General features: G+C 44.2%; 1 protein-coding gene across 2 annotated transcripts; it reads left to right on the top strand.

Moving 5' to 3' along the window:
• The first annotated feature begins 101 nt into the window (after positions 1–101).
• Positions 102–20,451, top strand: heatr1 (HEAT repeat containing 1). Of its 2 annotated transcripts, none has more exons than XM_077550162.1 (45): positions 102–232; positions 622–777; positions 858–1,074; positions 1,215–1,356; positions 1,446–1,547; positions 1,716–1,856; positions 2,122–2,333; positions 2,595–2,725; positions 2,817–2,889; positions 3,030–3,131; positions 4,018–4,135; positions 4,207–4,314; positions 4,396–4,494; positions 4,984–5,072; positions 5,184–5,395; positions 5,469–5,590; positions 6,252–6,449; positions 6,530–6,701; positions 6,781–6,929; positions 7,378–7,570; positions 7,663–7,835; positions 8,362–8,517; positions 8,606–8,845; positions 9,602–9,733; positions 9,954–10,057; positions 10,544–10,690; positions 10,756–10,877; positions 11,434–11,555; positions 11,648–11,776; positions 11,893–12,105; positions 12,209–12,338; positions 12,789–12,976; positions 13,126–13,190; positions 13,881–14,004; positions 14,459–14,599; positions 15,216–15,517; positions 15,637–15,787; positions 16,005–16,178; positions 16,250–16,384; positions 16,457–16,561; positions 17,126–17,288; positions 18,102–18,256; positions 18,568–18,726; positions 18,812–18,920; positions 20,038–20,451. In XM_077550162.1, the coding sequence occupies exons 2-45, from the start codon at positions 636–638 to the stop codon at positions 20,124–20,126; spliced, it is 6,450 nt and encodes a 2,149-aa protein (XP_077406288.1). In that variant the 5' UTR covers positions 102–232; positions 622–635; the 3' UTR covers positions 20,127–20,451. The 2 variants fall into 2 exon arrangements, with proteins under 2 accessions (XP_077406288.1, XP_077406287.1); XM_077550161.1 differs by having other exon boundaries at positions 12,786–12,976.
• The last annotated feature ends 101 nt before the right edge of the window (positions 20,452–20,552 follow it).

Genomic DNA, 20,552 nt, shown 5'->3' with positions numbered 1-20,552 from the left:
ATGTCAACAGTTAAATTCGTGTATCATACTTGTGATTTTTTTCATCCCCTCATTATATTAAAATAATATTACAACATTAGACGATAAATGACCTTACAAGACGAAGGCGGATATGAGCGATGTGAACCATCTGTACTTACCCGAAAGTAAACCGGAAGTGAAACCATCCGGCACGAGGTCATAACATTTTTCAGCTGCCGCACGTGTGTTAAGAGGAAAACGAGAAAAAAAGGTTTGCTCATAATTTTTTTTTATACGACAGCAAATCAAGTGCGGATATTTTAAAACGCTGTTACAACTGAAACTATGATTGTGGCAGTTTTGGTGCCATGAAGTTTCGTCACGACAAACTTCGAAATGTTTTTCTTGCTACGAATCTTACAACGCTACATTTCGCCCCTATTCATCCATTTGCTGATTTACGTTTCTGTTTGGGCATTCTCATAGAATAACAAGGAGAATAACATCTTTGGAATCTCTTTTCTTATGCAGATATTGTGAAGACGTTTTGTCGGTGATTAGTGCTAATTGTGTTTGTTTTTATCCATGACCTAAAACATGTGTAACATCGCACCCTCTCATCTTCCATTGATTGGTGGGGTAATTCTACTGAAATTTCAGGTTTAGAACCCACCATGACGTCACTAGCCTACCAGCTGAAGCGGCTGGCGCTTCCTCAGAATGACCCCAATTTACTTTCACGCAAAGAGGTTGCTTCGCTTCTCTTTGACCCCAAAGAGGCGGCTACCCTCGATAGAAGCACCTTCTATGCTCTCGGTAAGTCTCTTTCCTCCACCACCTTCGTTTCGCTATCCATTGTCATCCTTTGTAACCTTTCAAATGTTGCTTCTCTGCAGGCTGCACGGGCCTGGAGGAGCTGCTGGGAATCGAACCGGCCTTCCACGAGTTCCAGGACTCTCTCTTCAGCCGGGTATCGCTCACGCTGGAGCGCAGCGTCCAGTCCAAAGATGTCAACAAGAAGCTGGACGCCGACATCTCTCTGTTCCTCACCCGCGTCTCCCCGTACTTCCTCCTCAAGCCGGCGCACAAGTGTATCGAGTGGCTGGTGCATCGGTACGCCATTGCTTTAACACAATTTGCCAAATTTGGATTGGGCCCTTGTAATTTCCATAAATTTTGATGGGCGCAAAAAAAAATTTTTTATGATATTGCGCCGTAGCAGATTTGTCAGGTTCCTTCTTGTTTGTGAGCAGCTTCCACATTCATCTGTACAACGTTGAAAACCTGCTGGCTTGCGCGCTGCCTTATCACCACACCAACACGTTTGTCCGAGTAGTGCAGCTCCTCAAGATCAAGGATGCCACACACCGCTGGAATTGGCTGCAGGCCCTGCAGGTCAGACATGATGTCCTGTTGAAGGACAGTTTACGTTTTTTTGTTGGCAGGTTGATAAATGTTGACTTTGTCCGTGTTTGGTTGTTCAGAAACCAGGCGTGCCGCTGGCCAAAGGGACTCTAGTCAACCACTGCTACTCTGACCTGAGCTTCATGGACTTCATCTGCAACATTGTCACAACATCCATTCAGGTAGACACAGATGGAATATTAACCAGTACATTTGCATGGGTTAAGATGGAAATTTGGGGGGAAATTAAAAAAATGTCAATGAGAATGAAGGGATATTTTTAATGGAAAGTTGGTATCATTTTCAGGCACATAAATAACAGTAAATTTTATTGTGTTGATTTCTTTAAGGCTTTTTCCGGGCATACCCAAAGTTTCTCCCAGCTCCGAGTCGTCTTCTCTTTCTACGCCTCCACCATTGTGTCTGCACTGGACGCTGTTGACAAAGTGTCAGACACCATCATTTCCAAACTGCTGCCATACGTGCAGAAGGTACAGATTGATTAACATCAATTGCTTTTGTCATGTGTATTAAGGTTTAAAAAAAAAAAAAGTATGTGTTTTGACGAGAAAATACTTTAAATTTTAAAAAAAAAAAATCTGAAGACAAACTTAACTTTTCAAAGGGGTCACAACTCACACAGTCAACGTGGTCAAATGCAGCCTACCATAGATTGAAATGAATTGAATGCCACCATAAAGATGTTACCACCTCCGAAAAGTGAGCATTAACATCTTATTTTGTCCTGTCTTTCAGGGTCTGAAGTCAGAAGTGGCTGACTACAAAGCAGCCACTTACATGATCGTGTGCCAGATGGCGGTAAAGGTGGTGATGGAGGCGAGCCTGGTCAGCACGCTGGCGCTGCGTGTCAGCAAGTCTGTGCTCAACGAGCCCGTGTTGGCCAAAGAGGGGCTGGGCTGCCTCATCGTGCTTCTGCAGAGCCAGAAGGAAGGCGCGGCCGGCTCCAGGTAGGACTAGGGACCCCTGACCTAACAGATTTAAACTCAAGATATTCCACATCCGTAGCTTCTTTGAAGAGAATTGTTAGTCCTCACGTGCACCCCCAAACTGAGCAGATCTCAAATCTAAAACGGTGTCTTGCCGCCATCTACTGGCAGTTTTTGCATCAGTCAAGTTGTTTCCGAGCTTAAAATTCACTGTGGCTCACAATCGGACGCTCCCCAACCATCCCCGTTCAAAGCGTAATTGATGTGTAAACTCCTGTTCAGATTCTGCAGCCACGCGTGTTCCATGCCTGCGCTGGCATCCACGCTTCAGCTCATGGCCGCCGCCCACGACGTGAGCCCTCTGCTGCGCTACCTGCTGCCTCACCTGGTCCACGCCATCTTTGGCAGCTCGGGTGAGAACCGAACCCAAGAAAAAAGAAAAAACACACAACATAAAACTTTACCAGTTTCAACATTCCAGCTGTCTTTTTGTGTTTTTGATAGAGGACATGCATGTGCTGGAGTCGCTCCTGCATTCTGTCCCCCTGACCAAAAGCCTGGATGAACACATGGCTCGGTAAACATCTTTTGACCCTTAACTGACAGGGGCACAAAGTATGTTTTTTGTTCTGAGGGTGGCCTGCCAGAAATGAAAAATGTGTACAAGATCAACCCTACATACAATCCAACGATGGCTGTATCTGTTTGCTGCTGCAGTTTGCTGCTAGACGATTACCTGAGTCAGACGGAGCTCACCGAGGACAATATCCACACCCTCAACCAGCGTCTGCAGCCGCTGGTGCGACTGTTTGAGTCCAAGTGAGTTCAACTGCCCGGCACGTCCAGTGACGTCACATTTATTTCTATTTGCTACTTTGGATTCCATCCGCATCCCCAAAACACGCCTTTTAGGTTAATAGAGGACTCGAAAGTGTCCTTTTCGGTGACACCCAAACATATGAACAAAAAATACATTTCGTTGAGAATATCTCTAGTTTTATGTACAGATAGCGGTGCAAAAATAAATAATGAATCAAGGGGCTAAATGAACGTTTAACATCACTTTTGCCTGCACTGAAGACTCTTGATGGCTTTTGGGAGACAGGAGAGAAGGGAGTTTTCTCTTCAATTCAATTGTGTGTTTTTTCCTCGCAATAACGAGCCTCCTGGTCTGCTCAGCAACACCCGGGCAAGTTGTTGCAATGTCGACGTCGCATCCGGGCTCAAATCGGACCTTTAAAATGAAAGCACGCCGTACAGTTTCAGCACACTTTGTTTGGCCCTGTGGTGGCTTATTTAGCATTCGCACGCAATTTGATTGCGCAACGGTAAACATTAGCCAGTGAGGTGAGAACTGCCTTATTTTGTGTACTTTTATTTTGAAAGTTTGACTTTTGACAGGATGTGTAACGCCAATGAGTGTTTCCGAGCAGACGAGGAGGGTTATTGCCTTGAGCTGTTAATAAAAGTTTGCATTGTGAAATACGCTTTGCTGGCCATTGAAGCCCTTTGACACAACATATGAAATGCTTCCAATGAGCGTGCATCAATTTTGGGAAATGAATACTCAATTCACGCATGTTTTTGAACAAACCCCCCAAAGGTAGATAATCTGGGACAAAAATAGATGAGAGTGGTTGGCTGGATGTAGATATGGGATAAACCCAAAAACGGAAGACTTAAGTTTGCTTTTGGTCCGCCTCAGATACTTCGGGGCGCTGGACGGCGTCCTGTCAGGTCACGTGACCGACGTCAACAACTCGGAGCAGAAACGCCTCTTCCACCAGTTCCTCTCTCTGTCCATGAGCAGTGGGAAATTCCAGGTGCGATGACTAAAGTGGCGACTAAATGAAAAGTGTTGACTAAAATGTGGTCTTGATGTTGTCGGGATCAGATTGTGGGCGACTCGGACACGTCGCTGCTGCTCAGCCTGAAGCACCCGCAGCCGTCGCTACGCGTCTCGGCTCTGGAGCACCTGAGGGGCCTCGTGGCATCGGGACAGGTGCGTCTGGAGACCTCGCAGGTTCTTGACATGCTCTGCCCGTTGCCTGGCTTCGTTTTGACTTTTGTTTCCTTGCCGCAGCTTCAGAGTTTGGACCAGGACTTCCTGAAAGATGCCATCATGGAGCGCTTGAAGGATGACGTGCTGGAGGTCGTCAGTGCGGCTCTTCAGACCTTGGAGGTGGATGAGATTTCAGATAGTTTCATTACCAACATAAAACAATAACCAATCATTTGACAAACTGGCATAGAAACTCAAGAAAAAACTTTTTTTTTTTGTTACTTAAATACAGCGCACCATTATGCTGTATGTTCTGTCATTGAAGGACTGTAATTAATTGACTCTTTACTGAGCTGGTCCCATCTTTAATTAATTAGATTTTTTTTTTTTTACTCCGAAGAATTGTCTTTTAATGTCTTTAAAATGTGTCTATTGAAGGCTTCATGGGCTTGTTTGTTTTTTTCCACCATGACCAGAGGAGCATTTTCACTCTGGTGATCAATCAAATGTTTTTTTGTTGTGCTGCCTGGCAGTTTGACATCCCGTCATAGAAGAAGAGGAAGAAGCTAGGCCTGATAAATCAATTATCAAAGGATTTTTGTCAATTACGTTTCATTGTGTGAGGGAATTAAATAATAATGTGTAAAAAATTGTGTTGTTGTTTTCCAGATGCTGTTTGACGTTTTGGATGCCGAGGACATTGTGTCCAATTTGCTGTGTCTGCTGCAAAGAATCGATCAACCCAAGGCCGATAGCTGGTCAGAACTTTCTCCAACTTTGATTTCTGTGTAAAAATAACACAAACCCAACAACTTCTTGCTCTGTATCCGTAGCGATTATTGTTGTTGTTTTTTTTTCATTTCCATCAGGCTGCCAGTTTTAACAGAAACCGTGCGTTTACTGAATGATTCCCGTCTGGGAAAAGGGAACGCCAAGCAGCTGGAGAAGATCAGCTGGGGGCTGCTGCCCTTCCTGGTGATCACCTCCACTCATCCAGACTCCGCCCAGATCCGCCTCGCGCGCTGCGTGGGCCGCTGCGCCGTCCTCGCCGGGCATCCGCTCACCATGACTTGGGCGGCAGGTAGCAACTCGAACCTCCAAAGTTTGTCCTGAGCCGCACTCTGAGCCTAAAAGTGTTTCTTCTGTCCACACAGAACTGGACGAAGTGATGAAGCAGAGCTCGAATGCTATCGAGGTCGGTTTGGCCAACCAGCGTCTGGTCTCCACGCTGGAGAAGAACCTGGCCAACATGGAGCACTTGGGCAAACGTAATGCTGTAAGTTGTTCACGTTTCTTCATGAGGTGTCAAAATCTATTGATTAACTCTTTGACTGCCAAAAACGTTAAATAACGTTTAGTAAAATCCTATGGGGGAGTGCCAAAGACGTTAAAAGACGTCAAAACAGAGGTGAAACTAACCATTTTCTATTGTTGATTACTGAAAAACGGAATAAGGTAGAAACAAACTTTTTTTTCTGATGAAAGATGAGAGTCCAATCTTTCATTTGGTAGTATGTGTGTTTCCATAGTCCAAACACATAATTTTCTGTGGACCTTGAAAGATCAGTCAAAATGCTTAAAATCGGCTGGCACCCACGGCATTCCTTTTCTGAAAACGTCTGGCAGTCAAAGAGTTAACTATTTGACCATCAAATTAATTGACAACTATTTTGACACGATGAATCTTTTGAGCCAAATTTTGGGCATTTCAGCCTCTCCACAATAAAGGTTCTCTAACTTTTGCGCTCTGATATTTTGTGCTTTGTCCAAATAAAACATGAGCAAATATCTGTTTTTACTTTGGGAAACAATGATCCACATTTTTGCCCTTTAAAAAAAAAAGAATTTTTTTTTTTGTTTTTTTTTACTTGTTACGGGCCAAACCGGTCGCTAACTTATAATCGCAAGACTGACTTTCTTCCTGCTTCGTTCGTCAGCTCGAGAAGTTTGGTTTGTTGGGGGAGCAGCAGCGTGGCTGTGGTGTCAGAGGTTCCACGTTCTACATGCTGACCATCCAGACCCTTCTGTTGGGCTTGGAGCAACTCGGCGAAACCGAGCACCTGCTCACTGCCCAGCGGATTTTCGCCGTTCTGGAGGCTCCGCTGCTTGAAGTCATCAAGGTCGATGACGTCCAGGTCAGCCTTGGTCCAATCACGCCTAAATGGATTGAATGTCTTGCAGCTACAGTGTGTGAGGTTCTCTCTGGTTCTTACAGGAAGTCTCGCCTTCTGTAGCCCCTGCATCTTTCAGTGAGGCGCTCTCCTCGTACCTGAGCAAGTGCGAGCGGCAACCTAGCAGGCGGCACGAGCGAGAGTACGGCCAGGTGATGATTTGGCTCCTCCGAGACTTCGTCGCTTCTCTCAGGTGTCGCGACAACGCTTTCAAAGGTGATGAAAGCTTTCATTGACATTTCGTTTTTCCCGCGACTGCATCCTGACCTGCTCGAGTGCCCTTTGTCTTTGCCAGCCGCTGTGTGGTGGAACCCGGAGAAGCTGGACACCAACACCTGCTGCTACCTGGGGCTCGTCACCCGCCTCTATGCCGTCGTCATCAGCGGTGCCGGTGAGGGGCCGGCGGCCGGCAGTTTTCGAGAGCTCATGAAGCTCCTTGTCAAGGTTTGATTTCTCACAATTTATTTCATCAAGCCCTTTAAACAACCATTTTGTCGGCCACACAAAGATACTGAAACAAAAACTAGGGCTAGCACCTATCCAATATTTTTATTGTGCTGATTGATTAATCGAGTAATTGGATACAAATTTTTGTATTATTAAACAATAATAACATTGTGAAATAAACATGTAAGGTGTAGGTTGTTTTTGTTTAGTTTTTTTAGTTCTGCACTATTAAATCTGTGAAGGTGTGTGGAATTAGAAGGCGAGGCCTGACATGGTGAGTGATGTGCGCGCCAGCAAATGAGTGAAATTGTCTTTTTTTTTCTTTTTTTAGCCATGGTAGACGTGCTTGTGTGGGACGTTAGTTGGCTCTGCTTTTTGGTAGAGACATTTCACGTTATCGTTTTTGAAATGTGAAATAAAGCCAAATCTTGGACTCCCCCTGCAGGCTCACCTGAGCGATGCGGCCATGCTCTTCAAGTTCCTGTGCATGCTGTGGGGATACAGCGGCAACCACGGGGACCAGCTGGGTGTCCCGGTTGGCGTCATCCTGCAGACTCAGGCACTCTACATGGGCGGCGCTTTGCTAAGCACCCAGCCTGCCGCGGTCCTGGCAGAGCTCGCTGGAGCCAACTCGCCTGGTAAATAAATGAACACAGTGAATACTACTCAAATAATTGTCAGGTCAAAAGATGTGGACATTGTACAATTTTTTTTTTCTTTTGTGTTTTAGTGGTCCCAGCCTTGCTGTGTTGTCTAACCTCTCCCATCCGAGAGGTCCGAAGGGCGTCAATCAGCGCTTTGCACAGCCTATCAAGCGTCGACGCCTCTCCCTTCCATCCAATCATAGCAAAGCTTCTGAATACTTCGGAGGAAATTGTTGCTGACCCGTCGTACTTAAGCACGGTGGGGAACTCGCATTCTTCATGCAGCACCATATTGCACTTGGTATGCGGACTAGAGATGTAATGAAAACCATAACAGCAATATCACAATGCCGCAATATTAAAATTGCCGCAATATTGTCGTCACAATATTAAAAGCAGCACATCTGTTAAAAGGCGAGGTTGTATTCCTGATGGTTAGTTTATCAGTGCAGTTTAATTTTAATTAAGAATGTTTTGGCCACTGCAGCGGTTATCACTCCCCCTTCCTCTAAAGCAGATATACCAGCAAATATTTTTAACATTTCCGTCCAAAAACTTTTTTTTCATGTTTTCAGCCAAACACAGCATAGACATGATATTTTGGGATGCTTAGCCAATAAGTGCACATAACAAGGCTGTATAAAAAATAAATCAAATTAGAATAAAATTCAAAATATCGTGAGTTTTTATACTGTATCGTGAGCTTTAATATGGACATTTCCAAATGTATTTGCTATTTAGAATTGTTAATAATTCTGTCATTTAACGTGGCTGCCAACCTGCAGGCTCTCGGCGGTTTCCACGACGTGTGTGAGTCCGCTAAAAGGAAGTCGCCGCTGCAGGCGTCAATAAATCAGCTCTTGCTGAACGTCCAATCACCTTGCTGCCCGTCCTATACCGCCGCTTGCCTGCTGAGGGCGCTGAGCCACGTCAACGGGCAGGTAAGTGCAGCTACCATCTGATTCCAACCAACCCTTTGAGAGACCCTGGCCTGGACGGGGCACTCACAGTTTCGCGCGCTCGCCACAGGCCGTCCTGTCGGCTCTGCTGCCCATGCTGGATCGGCTGCTCGACAATGACCCCGACCGGTCCGCCATGCTGCCAGACGAGGCCCGGCTGTTGCAGCTCGTCCTGGGCAAGTACAACGAGGCGGCGGCCCCTCTTCTGGCTGCCGACCGCAACTGCTTGGACTTGTTGGTCAGAGCAATGAAGACCTCCACTACGGCGCTGTCGGGCACCCCCAGCTGCCAGATCATCGCCTTGGAACAGGTCAGAAAAGCTCTGATTTGAAAAATTAAATACATAGTTCAGGTTAGGCAGCATGGTGGCCTATGCTAGCACACATCTGAGGTATAAAATTTGTGGGCGTACCCGGCCTCTAGCTGGGACAAGCTGCTTTTTATTTGCCATTTCAGTAAATATTCAGGGATGTGATTTTTCCGCTAATTCGCGGAATTCCGCTTTTTTTTTTTTTATCTCCCCCCAAAAAAAAAATCAGATTTTTTTTTTTTTTATTATTATTTTTTTTTATAGTAGTTCATTGTGTATGCACATGACTCCGACAGATAACATCTTCTGCTATAACAAAGACATTTGTGGTATGCTCTAATATGAGTTACTTTTCATTTGGTCATGATACAATTATTTGTTCATGAAATTTGAACTCTTCAACATTATTTATGTGTTAACTTAGTAATCACATTAGTTAGATATGATGATATTCTCAGTGATAGTTTTTAAAAGCAAAGGCAGTCCAATGTTTTTGAATGTGACTGATTTTGAGTTGACTAAAACTGCCATTTTATATGGGATAGTTCAATATACATTGAAAATTGATGCTGTTGTTTTGTCTATTTCTTTGTCATGTGAGTGCCCTGGACCTAGCTGGGTGCCAGCGGCCCCCAGACCCCCGGCTAAATTTTCAGATAATTTCACTTTGGTCAAATCACATCCCTGAATATTGGATGGATCGGGCTTAGAAAGGATCGTTGAAGTGTTAGAAACCTTGCTGTCCTCATCCCACAGATCACAAAGCCGTTCTTTGCCGCCCTGGGAGATGAGGAAGTCCAGCAGAAGCTGCTGGCGGTCATGTTCGACCTGCTGGTGGACGGCGGGAGTCCCGTCCTTGCCGACGCTGTTGGCAGCGTCTTTAAAGCGGTGAGCGCGTGCTTGTCGTTTTGTCTTTCGAATGTAAAGCCGGTCAGTCTCAAATCCAGTAATTGCACTTGGCACAAAACATTCATGCATAGGTTACCGTGCTAAGTAGTCATAGCTTGTGCATGTCTGTTTTTAAAAAGAGGGAAATTCCATCAAAGCAGTTACAAATCAAATCTAGTAATCATGATGATCACCTTTATTCTTCTCCTTGTACTTTTAGGTTGCAGTGGACGCTCAGTTGGTGGCTAACGAGCTAGCTCCACCGGAAAAAGCCAAGGTCGCCGTTACGGTGCAGCAAACCCGCAGGAGCAGAATGATGCTCAGGTGCACTTTGTCTTTTTTATGCGAGTGGAAGTGGAAGTGCTGTTGGTGGCAGGGGACTCGATTCACTTCACAACAAGCAACAGTTTTGCAAATGGTGAACAATTTGTCCAAAAAGAAGTGTCAAGCTTTTTTTCCCACTTACTATTAAACTATTAAAAATGAAGCAAAGAGAATAATTTGTGTATTCCAAATAACCACGACTTTGCTATGACATCCGCTGGCTTAATGCTAACACATAATGGGAAACACCATATATGGGTTAGCAAAACTATAATAACTCATAAGTTGCCTCATTCTTTACATCCTTTTCAATTGTTACTATATGTTTTTATGAAGTAAAATATTACGGAGTGCTATTTTTCGGATTAGAAAACACATTAAAAAAAAATTTGGGGGAGGTTTTCCAGGGCATCTGAAACAATTTGAATAGTGTTAACACTACATTCTCCTTGGCTGAGGTAACGACCGCTGTCATTCCCTCCTCAGGAAACCTGAAGAGAGCAGTGATGGACCTCCAGAAGGGGGCGCTGTTTCCTGGCACAGAGCGACTCTGATCCTGGAGCTACTGCAGCACAAAAAGAAGCTGAAGCGAGCCCACATGTTGGTGCCGGTTCTGTTCTCGCTGCTGGCTAGGTAACGTTGAAAGACACAAACGGGAAGTGCCCTGGTGATGCTACCTGATCCCGTTTGTCCCTCAGGAGCCTGGAGGCGGCTTCCGTGCAGGAGCATTCCAACATGGAGTACACCAAGCAGCTTCTGCTCAGCTGCCTGCTCAATGTCTGCAACAAAGTGGCGCCAGACGGGCAACCGACTGGGCCAGGTGGGTCTGATGGCAAAGGCAGTTGTGTATGTTAGGTTTAGTTTGACACTCAACTTTAACTGGGAGTGAAATTAACTCTTTGACTGCCAGATGTTTTCAGAAAAGGGATGCCGTGGGTGCCAGTCGATTTAAGCATTTTGACTGATCTTTCAAGGTCCACAGAAAATTATGTGTTTGGACTATGGAAACACACATACTACCTAATGAAAGATTGGACTCTCATCTTTCATCAGAAAAAAAAAGTTTGTTTCTACCTTATTCCGTTTTTCAGTAATCAACAATAGAAAATGGTTAGTTTCACCTCTGTTTTGAAACAAACGTCTTTTAACGTCTTTGGCACTCCTCCATAGGATTTTACTAAACGTTATTTAACGTTTTTGGCAGTCAAAGAGTTAAACAGTTTGAAAACACTTTTTGTTTTTCCTCCCTACATTCTGCCAAACTGCTGCTTATTGTGAAGCGAGTTGACCTCCTAAATTTTGCTTGCAAGGCAAAGAAACATCACGAACACGGGCTCGTATTTTGAAAAACTTCTTTTCGCCTTTTGTCCATCCAGATGTCTTAGATGAAGACAAGTTCAGCGTGGAGCTGGTGGTCCAGTGCATCCGAGCGACCGACGTGCCGCAGACTCACCATCACGCTCTGCTGCTGCTGGGCGCCGTCGCCAATATCTTCCCTGTCAGTAGTTTGGACTTTTTGGATTGGCACCGTCCGTCTCTCACATCTGAACAAAATTGACCCACAATGACATTTTTTTGTTGGGCTTCCAGGAGAAAGTTCTGCACAACATCATGCCCATCTTCACTTTCATGGGGGCCAACATCATGCGTCTGGATGACTCCTACAGCTTCAGAGTCATCGACAAGACGGTGCAGATGGTCATCCCGGCTCTGATCCAGGTGGGGCTCATCGTAATTGGGTTTGCCCAACCGTATCCAAATGCAAAATGAAACGATGACTGCGTGGCTATGATGCTAAACTCCAAAACAATGTCTCCTTGTGTTGGCCCCTGCAGGCCAGCGGCCAGTCGGACGGCAGCGTGGACGCGGTGGTGCTGAGGATCGTGCACGTCTTTGCCGACGCGCTGCCCCACGTGCCGGAACACCGCCGGCTGCCCATCCTGACTCAGCTGGTCAACACGCTGGGCCCGGCCCGCTTCCTCTGGGTCTTAATGCTCCTCCTGTTCAAGGTTCACACCATGCAAGCGTCCAGCTCAGAAAGCGAGAAGGCAAGGATTTTTTATTTTTTTTTTCTGTCTAGTGAGGTTTTGTTCAGTCTTGCCTTGTGAAACAATGTGTAATGAGGACGTTCTGGTGCCGTTGCTTCTTTAGGAAGCGACTCTGGAGCGAGACATGGACTTCTGGATCTCTGTGTGTTGCCAGTTCGAGGTGGCTGAGCAGCTCACGTCGCTCATCAACATCCTGAACTTCCTCATTAAGCTGCCTGACGATAAAGAGGATGGTGAGTAACTGATGAGAATGTTTCATAATTCATGTGGTGGAAGGTCCAATTTATTAACTCATTCACTGGCAGCCAGGCCGTTTTTTGTGATAACTACTATTGCTTCAAGCTTCCTCTTCAGGCTGCATTGAAAAACAAAACAAAACCTATAAATACGTTTTGGGGACCATGGCAATATTTAAAATAAAAGTTTTTATACGTTTTGCGGAGCAAATGAGTTATTGCCATTGATAACACAACATTATAGGTTGTTTTTTTTTAGTTACATTTCCATACTCAGTAAATTTGCGCGTAATTTAGCCGATCTCATCATAATTGCATTATATAAAATTTCTGTGACATTTTTATTTGAAGTGCTGTTAGATTTTTTTTTTTTTTTCATGCAAAATTTTCGCCCTGGCACATTGTTGCTGCTCTTCTCGTGTGTAACTAATTTTCCGGCTTCAGCAGATACAGCAGCCAAGCCCGCCGCCGCCGGCCGACGAGGAGCCAGGAAGAAGAAAGAGGAAGAAGAGGAGAAGGTGGAGGAGCTGATCTTCAGCGTGGAGGCCCACAGTGGCAAGCAGTTGAGACACTTCAAGTTCCTCTCCGTCTCCTTTATGGCTCAGCTGCTCGGCTCAGCCAGCTTCATCGGGAAGGTGGGTGGGATCAAGAAAAGGACTCAACAACACATCATTTCACACAATTCTCACTCCTTTCACAATTTGTCTATTTGCATTATTTCTATGAAAGTTCATGCTGGCGCTTGGTCATCATGCTTTGTTGTTGAATGTCTTTTTTGTTCCAGGTAGCGGACACTCAGGACATGGTTGATGGCGTCCACGCACACTCGCTCCAGGCGCTGCAGCAGCAGTGAGTTTGGTTCACATCAATTGAAACAGGGATGTGATTTTTCCGCTAATTCGCGGAATTCCGCTTTTTTTATCTCCCCCCCCAAAAAAAAAAAAATTCTGATTTATTTTTATTTTTATTTTTATTTTTTTATAGTAGTTCATTGTGTATGCACATGACTCCGACAGATAACATCTTCTGCTATAACAAAGACATTTGTGGTATGCTCTAATATGAGTTACTTTTCATTTGGTCATGATACAATTATTTGTTCATGAAATTTGAACTCTTCAACATTATTTATGTGTTAACTTAGTAATCACATTAGTTAGATATGATGATATTCTCAGTGATAGTTTTTAAAAGCAAAGGCAGTCCAATGTTTTTGAATGTCACTGATTTTGAGTTGACTAAAACTGCCATTTTATATGGGATAGTTCAATATACATTGAAAATTTATGCTGTTGTTTTGTCTATTTCTTTGTCATGTGAGTGCATTGAAAGTACTTAAAAACACGGAAAACCCATGAGCTCCGCGGGGCTTTGCCCCCGTGTCCCCCCACCAGGGCACTGCCCTGGACCTAGCTGGGTGCCAGCGGCCCCCAGACCCCCGGCTAAATTTTCAGATAATTTCACTTTGGTCAAATCACATCCCTGTTGAAAGGAAAATCTCAAAACGGTGGGTTGCTCCAAAATGATCCTTTTGTCCAGGCTGCTGGAGGACAACCTGTGCTACATTCAATGTGTCGCTCGCTGTGTGGAGGAGAACACCGACAAGCCCATCGCCAAGTTTTGGAGAGTTCTTCTAAATAAATCCTACGACGTTTTGGATAAGGTGAATGCTTTAATGTGAAATTTTAACCTTTTAACTCTTTGACTGCCAGACGTTTTCAGAAAAGGGATGCCGTGGGTGCCAGCCGATTTTAAGCATTTTGACTGATCTTTCAAGGTCCATAGAAAATTATGTGTTTGGACTATGGAAACACACATACTACCAAAAAAAGATTGGACTCTCATCTTTCATCAGAAAAAAAAGTTTGTTTCTACCTTATTCCGTTTTTCAGTAATCCACAATAGAAAATGGTTAGTTTCACCTCTGTTTTGAAACAGACGTCTTTTAACGTCTTTGGCACTCCTCCATAGGATTTTACTAAACGTTATTTAACGTTTTCGGCAGTCAAAGAGTTAAACGAAATGTTTTTCAACTCTTTTGTCTTTTTGCTTGTAAATTGGTGCACGTGTATCGGGTTGGGTAAGCAACGCGTTTGTTCCCTTTCATCCTCCCCAAGTTGAACGCTCTGTTGCCCACGGACACTTTCATCATGGTGATGAGGGGGCTGATGGGAAACCAGCTGGCGTCAGTGAGGCGGAAAGCCATGGAGCTGCTCAACAACAAGCTGCAGCACAAGACGCAGTGGGCAGAGCAACAGGTATCATAGAAAAAGAGAATCGAAATAAATCGATAAGTCAACGTGCCATGTCCAAATGTCTCCCCACTTGGGTTAATTTCATCAACGAAAACTAAACAAAAATAATTTTGTCGTCGCACGTTTTCACTGGACTAAAACTCGATTAGACGAGACTAAAACCCTCAATAATAAACTGGGACTAAATCAGTGTACATTTTGTAGACCAATGAAGACGAAAATTTACTTAAAAACTGCACTAAGATCTATGAACATTTTAGTTCATGAACACAAACGAGACGAAAATGATTTTGTCAAATCTGTCACTGTGACATTTATGTGACACACCCCCTTACAAATCTGCAGCTAGCGAGTGCAACATGCTGACAAAAAAATATAAACAGGGAAAAAATGATTGTCCTGACTAAAACTAAAATGTTGACAGTTTTTATTTAAGCTCGATAAATCAAATGATGTTTTCTTGGTCTAAAACAAAGACAAAAATGCTGGATTAATAGTCGACTAAAAAACGGTTGAGGTTGACTAACTTCGATTAAAAAAAGCTAACAAGCGTGATGGAAACTGAGACTAAATTTAAAAAAAAAATAGCGGCTAAAATGAACACTACTCCCCACCGCAGGTCAGCGTCCTGCTAGAGCTCATCGGGGACCTCCTGGCCATCGTGGGCGTGCCGCAGGGGAAGGCGGCGGAGGCAGCGCCGTCTGAACAGGCCGTCAACCGGCAGACGGCGCTCTACAGCCTCAAGCTGCTCTGCCGCCTCTTCGGCTCTGCTCACCGGGAGGCCTTCGTGCCCGTCCTGCTGCGCGGGGTGGAGATCGCCACGTCGCCCAGTGAAGAGAAGAACGTGATGGCCAGCGCTCTGCTGTGCGTCGCCGAGGTGGTCAGCGCCCTCAAAGCTCTCGCCATCCCGCAGCTGCCGAGGTTTGCGCCGCACGCACGCACGCAGTCTCAGACTGCAGCCAGTCCCGTCCAGTGTTGTTGGGATGTTAATGTGGCAACAAAACGCTACGCCGGCATCCGTGCTTGTGGCCTCCTTGCAGGTTGATGCCAGCCGTGCTGCACGTGCTCGCCGACAGGAAGGATCTGCTGAGCAATGAGATTTATTTGCTGAGTGCCGTCACCGCCCTGCAGCGCGTCTCCGAGACGCTGGCACACTTCATCAGCCCCTACTTGCAGGACATCACCTTGCAGGTTTGTCAAATCGGTTTCCAAGCCATTATTGAGACAAAAAAACACTTTTTGTTAGCGATATCAGTATGAGTATTTAGTCTTCAGTACTCACTAGTACCCGATGCATTGAACTCGGCTCGATCCTGACACCCGGTATTAATTTCCAAACTGATGTCCTGTTCCTCGGATGCCACGATTTATTTGACAGCCTACATGAAACTTTATAAATTTATTCCAGGTGTGTTGGCTGACGCGTCTACTGGAGGGTTCGCCGTCGTCTGCCTCGTCCACAACCAATCAGCTGTCTGTGCGTCTGGCCTCGCTCCGGAGCTCCCTGGCCACCAAGCTGCCCCCCAGGGTCCTCCTGCCCGTCTTGACCAAGTGCTACAGCATCTTGGTGGTAGACAAGAAGGTGCGTGAAAACACACACGCAAATGAATGAGGAGGTGCCAACAGTCTCTGACCAGAGTTCTTCCCCCTCAGGACCAGCTGGGGGCGCTGATGAGCATCCTCAAGGAACACGTAGGCCACATGGAGCGAGAGCAGCTCAACTTCCACCAATCGGAGCTCACCGGCTTCTTCCTGGCCGCCCTGGACTTCAGAGCCCAATTCTGCCAGGTGTGTTTGGCGATCTCGTCCGTTCGTCCGTCCGTCTTTCTGTGGGACTTTCTGACGTTCTACTCGGTGCAGGCCGACCTGGAGAGGGCGGCTCAGATCGAGGGCGGCGTGATCGACTGTTTGCTGGTCATGGTGATGAAACTGTCTGAAGTCACCTTCCGGCCGCTCTTCTTCAAGGTGACGCCAGCGTGTTAATATTTTTGATCTTTTAAGAACTTGGACTTGTTGTTATTGTGTTGATTGATCTAGTACAAGTGAGGCTAAAGTACGGGCCACGTGTGACCCGTACTGTTCTTTCAACAGACCCACCAAGCATTTCATTCATACTTGGTATCTTAAAACGTATTAATTTGCTTTTTTTGCTTAGATTAATTGATTTCATTGATAATTAAATTTACTGTAAATATTGAAATACTATTTATTAGTAAAGTAAGCATTTTTGCATTTAGCATTTTTAATTAAATCATGTTAATGGTTTATTTTAATTGCATTATAAATTTTTTTTTTTTTTTAACAATGACGACGTAATCTTGAAACAAACTACAGTATTTTACATGCACCTTTTTGCTACCTCATCTAAAAAGGAGCTCACAGTTTTAAATTGGTTTAATTGAATAATTGTTTATTTATAATCCAGTAATCTCTCATCCCTCATATTTATTTAGCAACTCGATTTTATTTAATTTTTTTTACCCAACTGTGGCGAGGTGAAGTAAAGAGTTGCTGTATTTCTTATGGCAGCTGTTCGACTGGAGTAAATCGGGCAGCAAGGAGCGTCTGCTGACCTTCTTCCGTCTGTCCGACTGCATCGCCGAGCGCCTCAAAGGTCTGTTCGTCCTCTTCGCAGGAAACCTGGTCAAGCCCTTCGCGGACCTCCTTCAACAGACCAACATCTCCAAGACAGGTGGCGCTTGCTTCTATTTTTATTAGTTATATATTGAAATTTTTAACGCAGATACTGCGCCGCACGTCACTCGGGTTCAGCGGGCTGAATGGCTAATTTCGTGTAATATGATTAACATTTAACTTTAAAAGTATCAAAAATGTAACTTTTTTTTAATACAGTGGTACCTCAGAGTTTGAACATACTTCGCTCCTGTGAAGTGTTCAAAGTCCGAATTGTTCAACCTTCGGAAAAAAAAATTCCCATAGGAAATAATGTAAATGCAAAAAAGTTACAAATACTCTTGTAACTTTTTATTTCAATTAAAAAAATAAAATAAAAACAATTCTTGTAACCTTTTGATACAGGCCATATTTGACTCTTTGACTGCCAGACGTTTTCAGAAAAGGGATGCCGTGGGTGCCAGCCGATTTAAGCATTTTTGACTGATCTTTCAAGGTCCGCAGAAAATTATGTGTTTGGACTATGGAAACACACATACTACCTAATGAAAGATTGGACTCTCATCTTTCATCAGAAAAAAAAGTTTGTTTCTACCTTATTCCGTTTTTCAGTAATCAGCAATAGAAAATGGTTGGTTTCACCTCTGTTTTGAAACAAACGTTTTTTAACGTCTTTGGCACTCCTCCATAGGATTTTACTAAACGTTATTTAACGTTTTTGGCAGTCAAAGAGTTAATGTCATTAGAATATGTTGCAGTTCCCCAAAACTTTCAACAAATGTTTTATTGATTTATTTGATTTGCGCCACCTCATGCCGCATGTTTCCTCCACTAACTGCTGAACTCATCAGACTTTGTCTGTGTTGCTCAGATGAGCCGCTGTTCGATTCGGCGCACGGTGCCGAGAAGAGCGACCTGCTGCTCCGCTACGTGCTGGACTGCCTGCACAAAACCTTCTTGTACGACACGCAGCGCTTCCTCAGCAAGGAGCGAGCCGAAGCCCTCCTCGTGCCCCTCGTCGATCAGGTGTTTGCTTAAGGAGATATCAATAGAGATTATAAATATATCAGAATTATTATTTATAATTAACCAATGCAATACATTTTTTTCATGTATATGTACAATTATTTTTACTTTTTTCCCCTAAATAATTCAATTAGTGGTAGACCAATATTGTTTTCTTCAAGGCCCATACAGATGAGCTAAATTAAAAATTAAGCAAGTAAATAGATCCCTAAAGTTTTCTACTTTTCCAAAATTTCAACATAATTTCTTAATTTATATCATTCAGACTTTTTTATTATTATTATTATTATTGTTGTGTGTGTGCGTGTCAGCTGGAGAACAGACTTGGTGGCGATGAGGAGTACCAGCGGAGGGTGACCAAACATCTCCTCCCGTGCGTGGGTCAGTTTGCCGTGTCCCTGGCCGATGACGCCCAGTGGAAAACTCTCAACTACAACATCCTGCTGAAGAGCAGACACGCCGACGCCAAGGTGACCGCTCCGAGCGCGCTCCTTTTTTGGAGGCTCTAAACGGGAAGTTGACTGCACGTTCCTCCTCCTCCTCCTCTTCCCTCAGGTGCGCTTCTCCTCGCTGCTGATGCTGATGGAGCTGGCGGCCAAACTGAAGGAGAACTACATGATGCTGCTTCCGGAGGCCATACCCTTCCTGGCTGAACTCATGGAAGGTCAGTATTTCTCAAAATGGCATCTAAAATGTGCAAAAAAGCTCCAATCTGCAAATGTTTTTTGAGGGTGTTTGTAATTGCATATCGAGACCACAAGATTGCCAAAAAGCATTTAACTTATTCAACCCCTTCGCTCCCGTCTGTTGGACTGGATTTGGACTGATTTTTGCAAGGTCCACAGAATATTGTGTTTTTTTTTTTTTTTGGGAGATCTCAGTATTGATCATTTGAAATGTCATCATCATTGTTCTCCCTTTTTTTTTTTTTTTTTTGTATGTGTGTTTGTGCGTGCGTGCGTGAGAAAGAAAGAAAGAAAAAAAAAAAAGAATTCCCATACCGTTCACCTAAACCGAACACTTCAAAATCCATTAGAATATTGTTCTATTGCTATAAAAACATGGAAAATCTACCAAAAGAAAGATTAGAGTCTCTTCTTTCATCAGGAAAAAGGGTTAGAATATTAGTATGAAAGTATATTTCTATCTGTTTTCATTTTTGCAGCAATTAGCATTACAATATAGGCAAGTTTTATCATTATTCACAAACCTGTTGAAAACACTGTCAGAAAGAGCTTTTTGCAACATGGCCCTGGCTGATCTCTTATACTCTGCTGCCACCCGCTGGCCGTTTTTGTAATAATTACCATTGCTTTAAGCCACCTCTTAATGTCAGAAGCTGTATCAAAGCCTTCTGTATGCTCTTGCATATTTAAAAAAAAAAAAAAAAAAAAACATAAAAAATGCGTTTTTGGGAGTGAATGACAAAGTATAAATAAGCCCAAACCAGTTAGAGACTAACATGCAAATTGTCAAGTAGGCTGCGCGTGTGAGAAAGAAGCAAAAACAAACGTGTCCTTCACTTTATAGTGCATCTCTTGTCCATCCTGAAATGTGTTTTAAATGAGCTGCAACTTTTTTGCCAGACGTGCGTGTGTGTGTGTGTGTGTGTGTGTGTGTGTGTGTGTGTGTGTGTGTGTGTGTGTGTGTGTGTGTGTGTGTGTGTGTGTGTGTGTGTGTGTGTGTGTGTGTGTGTGTGTGTGTGCGTGTGTGTGTGTGTGTGTGTGTGTGTGTGTGTGTGTGTGTGTGTGTGTGTGTAAACTCGTTCCGTTGTGTTCCAGACGAGTGTGAGGAGGTGGAGCATCAGGTTCAGAAGGTCATCCAGGAGATGGAGGACATCTTGGGAGAACCGCTGCAGAGCTACTTCTAACCCGCACGCCGTTTAGAAACTTCTCGCCTCATTTTTGGGGCTCAACATCGCCATGACGGCGCCTTTTTGTTGTCCTCACGAGGATCATCATGAAGATGTGGCAGAATCGTAAACGTGGCATATTTGCAAACATCCAATGACCGCTTTTGATCATCTACATTCTTATTGAACATTTTGCAAGTTGCCACCCTGTCATCATGAGGTAACCATCTGCATGATTTAACAATAAATAAATGTCAATATTTTTGTGGTGAAATGGCAAAGGTACTTTTTGGTGATATGACTTTTATCTATTATTATATCACAAATAAATTGCTGCAAGTGTGACATTCTTATGCTGCTGTTGTGATCTTTTCCCCATCAAGCTTTAGTACAAAAACATCATAATGCTGATTGGTGCGTTTCCAGACTGCTATCTAATGTGCG

Source organism: Vanacampus margaritifer, chromosome 18 (assembly GCF_051991255.1).
Source record: "Vanacampus margaritifer isolate UIUO_Vmar chromosome 18, RoL_Vmar_1.0, whole genome shotgun sequence".
NCBI lineage: Eukaryota > Metazoa > Chordata > Actinopteri > Syngnathiformes > Syngnathidae > Vanacampus > Vanacampus margaritifer.
This window is presented reverse-complemented; position numbering and strand designations above follow the sequence as displayed.

Excerpts from the sequence above, each read along its gene's own strand:
- heatr1 (XM_077550161.1), top strand. The coding sequence starts at position 636 with ATGACGTCACTAGCCTACCAGCTGAAGCGGCTGGCGCTTCCTCAGAAT. Across the intron at positions 2,890-3,029 it reads CTGGATGAACACATGGCTCG|TTTGCTGCTAGACGATTACC; the intron begins GTAAACATCTTT and ends TTGCTGCTGCAG. Across the intron at positions 6,930-7,377 it reads TCATGAAGCTCCTTGTCAAG|GCTCACCTGAGCGATGCGGC; the intron begins GTTTGATTTCTC and ends CTCCCCCTGCAG.